This window comes from Triticum dicoccoides, chromosome 5A (assembly GCF_002162155.2).
Source record: "Triticum dicoccoides isolate Atlit2015 ecotype Zavitan chromosome 5A, WEW_v2.0, whole genome shotgun sequence".
In the NCBI taxonomy this organism is placed as follows: domain Eukaryota; kingdom Viridiplantae; phylum Streptophyta; class Magnoliopsida; order Poales; family Poaceae; genus Triticum; species Triticum dicoccoides.
This window is the reverse complement of record NC_041388.1, coordinates 583,699,524-583,707,974: the sequence shown is the minus strand read 5'-3', so window position 1 is coordinate 583,707,974 and position 8,451 is coordinate 583,699,524. Positions and strand designations below refer to the sequence as shown.

At 51.9% G+C, this 8,451-nt stretch overlaps 1 protein-coding gene across 1 annotated transcript; it reads right to left on the bottom strand.

The window, feature by feature from the left end:
* Window positions 1-5,271: 5,271 nt before the first annotated feature.
* On the bottom strand, window positions 5,272-8,225 carry LOC119303068 (BTB/POZ domain-containing protein At5g66560-like). Its single transcript, XM_037580159.1, has 4 exons — window positions 7,916-8,225; window positions 7,724-7,793; window positions 6,367-7,638; window positions 5,272-6,247 (listed from the first exon to the last, which is right to left on the bottom strand). The coding sequence occupies exons 1-4, from the start codon at window positions 7,966-7,968 to the stop codon at window positions 5,684-5,686; spliced, it is 1,959 nt and encodes a 652-aa protein (XP_037436056.1). The 5' UTR covers window positions 7,969-8,225; the 3' UTR covers window positions 5,272-5,683.
* Window positions 8,226-8,451: the final 226 nt, after the last annotated feature.

The window sequence follows — 8,451 nt, the reverse complement described above, 5'->3', positions numbered from 1 at the left end:
CGCTGGAGGCTCGTTACAGTGTTTACATTCATTGTATTTTCGGGTCCTTTGTTATATCAAATCTGGTTTATTTTACAGCGACTGTTAGGCGTCAACCGATTGATCTTACAAAAAGATCAACCGCCTGGTCTCGTCCGATTAGCACACGTCGTCGTTCGTCCGATTAGCACGCATGGTCGTTCGATCGCAAGCTTGCAACGCATCGGGTCTTCTCCTTTCTCCTCGCATCCACCGCGACCTCCTGGCCTTGTACTACATCTCCTACCACTTGGGACATCACTGGCTGACAATGCTCAATCGTTGCAATAGCAGCCCCACGGCAGCATCGCTCGTTCGTCGGAGTGTCGATTTTAGTCACGGCAACATCCCTGCCATGGTAGCGCAGGCGATGCTCCATCACAGCACCCCTGTGGCCGGTTATGCTTCATCACAACACCCATGATGCTACATAAGAGCACCGGCGGCTCACCAATGCTTCATCACAGCACCGGCGACCCTGGTAATGCTCCAGCGCGACATTCATAGCCCTGTGCGATTGCTCTAGTATGCTTAATTGTAGCCCCTGCCATGCTCCACGCTAGCCATTGTATGCGGTAGTGTCGACATTGCAGAATGCGCCACATCGACAACTATATGCAACAACATTGACGTTGTAGGAGGCACCATTGTCGGTGTCAAAACCGGCGGATCTCGGGCAGGGGGTCCCAAGCTGTGGATCTTGGATCAATGGGGAACAGGGAACACAAGGACAATATTTACCCAGGTTCGGACCCTCTCAAAGAGGTAAAACCCCACGTCCTGCTTGATTGTATTGATATGTGTATGATGATTACAGAGTTGACCTACCACGAGATCAGATGAACTAACCCTAGATGAGTAGGATGATGGTTCTTCTTCTAGCCTCTACGGACTAAACCCTCTAGTTTATATTGACACCAGGGGTACTTAGGATTACGCATAGTCAGTTACCATCAGGGGTAAACGTGCATACGCCATGTTGACTTGGAGGGCACACCAAGGCTCCGGAGATTTCCTTCCCGTACACGAAGTTGCCTTACAGCTCGGTCTTCCAGTAGTAGTCATAGAACGGCCCACCTGTCCGGCACATAAGAGATAGACCGGCAGCCCGAGGACCCCTCAGTCCAGGACTCCCTCAACCATGCTGGCCACTGTATGCAGTAGCGGCGATGTTGTAGAGTCGGAGCACCAGATATCTCATTGCCACCATACGTTCAGCGCTTGCAGCATCACCCTTTACAACAAGAAACCCCCTCCCTCAAGTTGCATTGCAGCAGGCATCGTCAGCAATGTTGCCCCAGCGCTCGCAACGATGTCAGATGTTGTAGCGAGGAGATGCAGCGGCGATGTTGACGTCGAAATCTCGTTATTGTTGTATATCCGGTGCTTGCAACACCGCTCTCTTCATAGCACCCGAGGGCGCCAGTGTCTGCGACTAGAGCATGGCCAAGGTGACTAATGTCGCCATTGCGCCACCATAGTTGTACACAGGTACCTGTAATTCACCAAACTCCGTTGAATCATCGGAGTACTAGATTGACCCACTTGATGGAGATTAGACATCACCCTGATCTTGGCAGACAGCCGCACTAGTATCACCCATGGTGACGACCTTGTGCGCAAAACATCAAAAGAAGGAGTTGTTAAAGAAGATGATGGTGCATGGAACTGCACCAACAGATAGCACAAATAAGCACTTACTCGTCCATGAAAAACAATCAGGGTAGAAACTCCCAAGCTCCTTGGCAATGTCGCACCAACCATTACGGACAAGGGGTTGGAGCCGAAGAACTTTTATCTGAGACAACACATCCTTCACGGCAGGAACGACATCGTCGTGACACTAAAAAATAGTACACACCAACGAGAGATGAGAATCCCCTCCCCTCTACCCCACTGCTCGTGGGCGGCCACTCGAGGTAAGGCTTTGACCTGCATGAACAATCAGAAACTTTCTTTTGCATGCCAATTGCTCAAGTGCCCTAGGTGCATGCAAAGTTTCATGGTGAAAGGACACTCGAGGTAAGAGCATCCCTAGTGGCTTGTCTAAATTTAATAGTCTATATCTACATATACACAATGGTGTAATTTTTTTTTCTTTTAGACAACCTAAGTTTTCCAGCGGATTGTCTATATACATGATGTCTATATATTCTCTTTCATATATTTTAATAGTATCTTATAGCAGCTATATTTTCTAAAAATCTTATGTTGGTCATTTCTGAGTTGTTCTCATTTATTTTTTTCATCCGCAAGACATATAAAGGAGAAAATAAACCAGCCGTGAAATTATTTTAGGTTCAACACTAGCAACACCCTATATAATTTACGAGAAATAAACAATAGCAACAGGTTCAACCCTGATGAGGCGACAGTCCAGGCGCAACGACCTCCGTGTCCAGCGCCGGCGCGGCCGCCTCCCTGCCGACGTCCTCCAATTGCTCCGAATTGGTGAATGGCTGAGCTCATGAACCAACATTTTTGGTTTAGACATTGTGGCTTGGTTGTCCAAATGTGGACGACGGGTAGCTAGTTTGGACATTGTCTAAATTTTAGATGACGCAATAGACAAGCCACTGAAGACGTTTTTTGGCATGTGTAGTCTAAATTTGGTATAGACCACCATTTGCACAAGCCACTAGAGATGCTCTAAGGCTTTGACCTGCATGAACAATCAGAAACTATATTTTCTTTGCATGCCAACTTCTCAAGTGCGCTAGGTGCATGCAAATTTTCGTGGTGAAAGGACACTCGAGGATCTCGTGGCGAAAACACCCGGCTCTCCAAAGTGATTTTTCTAAAGTTTCATTGAGTGCCGATTTTATTTTGTCTTTTCACCACGAAAATTTGCATGCATCTAGCGCATTCAAGCATCTTGCATGAGCAGATGAGGCTGGACTCCAAATTGACGCTCTCTATTTGGTTTTGTTTCTTCCATTTCTTCGTTTCAATATTGTATTTTGTGACTAGGAGTTTTTGTTCACTCAAAGCGTTGTACCAAGAAGATACAACCATAATAAGTTGGAAAACGAGTCCAAGTCGTAGGAAGTTTGTAGTTATCTTAGTCCCAGGTTGCATAGATTTACTGGAGATGAGAGTTATGGTTTGAATGGCTTGGAAGACTAGACTTATCAGCTGGAAGTTCACCACACTTTAGATGTTGGATTTTCTGTCTTTTTTCCTGAGAGAGATTAAGAAAAGATGGCAGATTAATCAAAAGCTGACGGTGAATTAGTCAGAGGTTTGATTTTTGTGTTGTCAAAAGCTAATTTAATCCAGATTGAAAGCAACTTCAGAGTTGAGTTTAGGACTTTCTTTGTTTTTTGGGTGTGCTTTCTCCGGTCCTGGTGCCAGCAGCTTCACCGTCCATCGTCGCCGGCCACATGTTTGACGGAGTAGAAAGCAGAGGCGCGCATCCCTGACAAGCTGGGAGGCGCTCGGAATGGTTCAACGAGGCGATGAATAATGGGCCTTGTCTAAGCTGAGCTTGGCCCAGCATGATGGGCCTTCTTTCAGCCTAATTTTACTCCTCAGTGGAGTTCTTTGCTCTTCTGCCAGCAGGTTCAGCAGAGCCATGTTGGGAACTTGTGACAGCAATGATGTGAAACAATCATGCCATTAAAGGTCAACCTGTATGTTAACGTATGTATACACTCACGAGTGTTGGTTAAAGCGTTGCTAATTGCCGATGCAGTGTCCCACTCGGTGCAAAACTAATAGGGGTTCTACTATCATTCTGTGCCACATAGCACTGACGGAATAAACATATCAGAAGGGCACTTGAGAGGTGAAGAAAAGCTACTATACGCGGTGCATGATTAGTGTCCGTCTTTATAGTTGCCAAACAAAGTAGACACAAGTGTCAGATAGGCGAGAGTACAATAGAGCATAGAAAATGGTTCAGTACGTACGCACAGGCATATTTGAGTGCCTTCTTTCTGTGCAACATGCATGATTTTCGATAGAAAACTGTTTGAGCTAGCGTCTCTCTAAAAAAAGATCGGCATGACACCTCGATCCAGTTTGCAATTTAAAAGTAACAGTACTGGACCAAATTCGTCCTCTACCTATGCAACAATTGTGCTTTGTGAGGCTTTGAAAACATGCGATCATCGTGGCTTAAATGATCAAATCAAGCAACAACCTTTGCCCCGCAAATGATATATATCGCCTTGCGCAACCGTTATGGTCACGATAGTGTACAACGCTTGTAGAGCGAGCCGGCCCATTTAGTGCAGGAGCTAGCGGGAGCACAAGGCACGGATTCAAAATGTTTTTTTTTTCTTTCTTTCTGTTGCGTCTTCTGTTTTTCCGGTTTTTCGCCCGTTTCTTTTTTCTGTTTTTGGTTTTTTTCTTCTCCTGCTTACCCTTTTATTTCTCTTTAACTCATGAACTTTTTTCAATGCACGGCCCTTTTAAAATTCATGAACTTTTTCCAATTTGTGTGATTTTTTTATCTGTGAACATTTTTTTAAGAAAAATATACGGTGAACGAAATCATGAACAATTTTTGTGAGTTTGACCAAAATGTTCGCAAATCAAAATTTCAAACACACTTTAAAATATAGTGAGCATTTCCAGAATACACACTGAACCATTATTTAATATATGATGAACACTCATTTGTATACAATGAATTTTTCTTTAATATATGGTGAACAATTGTCAGTTAGACACTACACTTTTTTTTAAATACGGTTACCATTTTTTACAAAATACACACAGAACAATTATTGTTCACCAATTTTGTGCTGGGTGTGTTTTTTATCTTGTTTTTGCTTGAAACGGACGATGTGAACTTGTGACAGCAATGATGCAAACAATCATGCCACTAAAGGTCAACCTGTATGTTAACGTATCTGTACAGGGGTGTTCGCTAAAGCGTTGCTGAGCGCCGGTGCAAAACTAATTAGGAGTACTACGCCACATAGCACAAACTGAATAAACATACAGTATGCCAAGGGCACTCGAGATGTGAAGAAAAGCTACATCTTTTCCAAAAGAAGCACTGCATGTGGTGTCTAGCTATGTACAGTACAAGAGTGTCGGATAGGCGAGAATACAATAGAGCATAGAAAATGGTTTCCACTTTGTAGGCAGAGGCATGCTCGAGTGCCTACTTTCTATGCAATGCATGCAGCCTTTACGGTAGAAAACAAAGTGAGCTAGGCAAAAGATGGACATTCAACTTGCAATCCAAAAGTGACAGACAGCAGTACCTGAAGAAATTCTTCCTGTAGGCGATGGTGTGCGAGGCTTGCGAAACAACACGGCATGTACTCCTCAATTCTAACATCTCATGATGGTACGATACCAGCCAAGACAGAAGGCACGCTTCGTGCACAACAGGACACCAATGCCGTATAAACTGCCACCACATTACAAGCTGCAAAGGCCATAATCACAACGCACACAAGCTAAGCATATCGTACAGACACGGCACATGAACGACCCCTGTTGCTGCTGCCCACGCAACTGGCAGTGGTCACGAGATGACAAGGGGTGAGAAATTTTTGCCGCGCTCGATCTCGGGTCTTCACTCTCTCTCGTCTGGCTAGCCGTGACATCTTGGAACCATTTTCATCTCGAGTGTCGAGCTCTTCTCTGATCGTGAAACATGTCGCGTTCGAACGGGATGGGAGATTTGGCGCCAATCATGGTTCGGTCATGGGCTCATCCCCATCCTGGACGCCCTGGACACGACCGCGTCGCGCGCCTGCGAGTCGCACACCTGCGTGCTGAACTTGCACCGGTACCGCGACCGCCAGCCCGCCGGGGCGGCGGCGTCCAGGCTGGCGCTGCCGGGCGACGCGGCGCCGCTGCGGCCGTCGATCTTCTTGATCGCCCTCCGCATGCTGGAGCACTCCCTCTCCAGCCCCTGCACGCGGGTCCTCATGCCGTCCATGTCCACCCGCAGCGTCTGGCTCTCCTGCACCGTCGTCGTCCGCCACGCCTCGCTCGGGCCAGCGGCGTGACGCAGCGCCACCGCCGCCGGCCGCTGCGGCTGAGGATTCGGATGCCGCGCTCGCGGGGAAGCCGTGGACGCCAGCAGCGTGCCCGAGATGGCGCGCCGGAGCTGCAGCTGCTCGAAGAAGAGCACCTGCAGCACCGCGCGCAGCGGGAGCCGCTCGTTCTGCGCGGCGTGCGTGCACGCCTCCACCGTCAGCTTCCTGCAGTCCACCACGCCGCACACCCTGTCCCGCTCCTCCGCCGTCAGCCGCGGATGCGCCTGCGCATGCATGCACCACTCACGAGTCATGGAGCCGGCAACCAACTGCTACTCGACAAACGCCCATTCTTCCTTGACTTGTCAGAAGCAGTCGATGACAAATCGGGGAATGTACGTACCTTGAGGTAGATGTCGACGGCGCGGTAGACGCCATCGTCGTAGATGCGGGCGTGGTCCGGCATTGCCAGCGCGAGCTCGCAGAATTTGGCTGGCTTCAGGTTGGCGTCGGACGCGACCTCTGCGAGGTAGTTGTCCACCAGCTTGCCCACCTGCACCATTGCCACGGCCGACGGACGCGAGGCCGTCGTCCTCGCCGCCGCTTCCTCCTCGGTGATTGCAGCTGACGACGACGCCTCGTCCTCGCCGACTTCCTCCTCGGCTAGGAAGTGCCTGACCACCCGTTCGACGCAGTCCACGTCGTAGAGCGTCTCCGCGGCGCCGGAGTAGCTCGGGATGAGCACATCCTCCACCGTTGCCTGTTCCAGCTGCGTCGCGGCCTTCCGCTCGATTGCCGCGCGCGCCGCGTCCGAAGCGCGCAGGATGTGCGCCGTCCGCAGCAGCGCGAACAGGAACTTCGCGGTCACCACGCTCCCGGAGCCCTTGTCCGTGGGGAGGCTCGCGACCACCGCCTCCAGGAGGTCTCTCTGCTCCACCTCCGACGACACCGGCGCGGACGCGCGGCGCCACCTCATGGACCTCGACAGCCCCGGGAGGGTGGCCTTGGCGTAGGACACGAGGCAGCCCTCCAAAGCATCCGTCCTCACGTCCTCGCGCGCGGCCATGGCCGCCATCACCCGCTTGTACATGTGTAGGCCGAGCACGGTCAGGTCGCCGAACCAGGAGCGCGACGTCGCCGAGGAGCGCGCGGCGATGGCGTCCACGCAGCGGGCAACAATGCCGAGGTCCTCGGCGTGCGGCAGCAGGTCCTCGCAGGACTTGAGCGCCTTGGTGGCCTCGCCGGGGTGGCGGAGCACGGACTGCGAGAGGTAGGCCTCGGCGCGCGCGGCCAGGTTGTCCTCGGAGTGCTCCTCCGTCATCTCCAGGTACTCCGCCGCGCACCGCAGCGGCGCGACGTTCCAGGGCGTGAGCTCGACGCGGACGCCGTAGCAGAACTTGGTCGCGGTCTCGAAGGTGCCTGGCCCGCCGGGGAAGTCCGGGAAGGTGATGCGGTACGACTTGCCGTCATCCATCCTAACCTGCTGCGGCTGCTGCTCGTCCCCGTCATCCTCCTCCTCCTCCTCCTCCTCTGCTTCCTCAATCTCTGTTTCCGCCGCAGCATGCTCCTCGGCATTGCCTCCGGAGCTCCCACGCCGCGGCCGCCGCGGCCGCCGCTGCTCGTCCTGCTCGGCAAGCATGCGGCTGATCTTGCGGCTCTTGGACATGAGCGGGAACTGCGCGCGAAAACATTAGCCTCTCAGCGGAATTTCGTCGAGCACAAAGATGGCACACGAGGAAACAAAGATCATCATCACCCACCTTGTGGAGGTGGAAGCTCATGTCCTGCACCTCGAAGACGACGTCGCTGGGCAGCCCGGTGGTGCAGAACCTGGCGATTCCCGGCGAAAACAGCAAAATCCATCAGAATCCGCCGACAAACCGACCGACGCAATTCCCCGTTCCACCCACCGTAGCACCGACTGGCATTCGGAGAGGAGACACTGAACTCACCACGCCTCGCCGGCCCTCGACGGGCCGTGCCGCGCCGCGGACGAAGACGACATGGCAGGCCGCCCCCGCTGCTGCTGCTCCTCCTCCTCGTCGCTGTCCCGAGCTGTGATTTGGAAGACGACGACGACCGCATTTACATACCCTCGGAGCCCGGGCCTCCCCGTATAATTGAGGCAGGCCGAGGGTGGGTAGGCGTATTTAGGAAGGCTTCAGCATCCCTCTTCCGGTGACAGTGTCAGCCGCGCGCGGCAGGGAGTTATTGCCGGTGACATGGATGGAAAGCTATGGCCGCCTCCTAGTTTATTACAGTAATATTTTCTGCTTCCTATTACCACTTGTTCAGATCAGATGGATGGATGGATGAGTCGTGTGAGCTAACTAACCACTCCACCATGGCACCATGACCATGACATGGAGAGACCGGCATGGGGATCGGATCACGTCGCGTCGTCGCCATCCTTGGTTTTTCACGGGAGGGCTGCGCCGGTGTGGAATTCCTGGCCTGGAAAGTTCCTTGGCCTTGGGGCAGACCACCC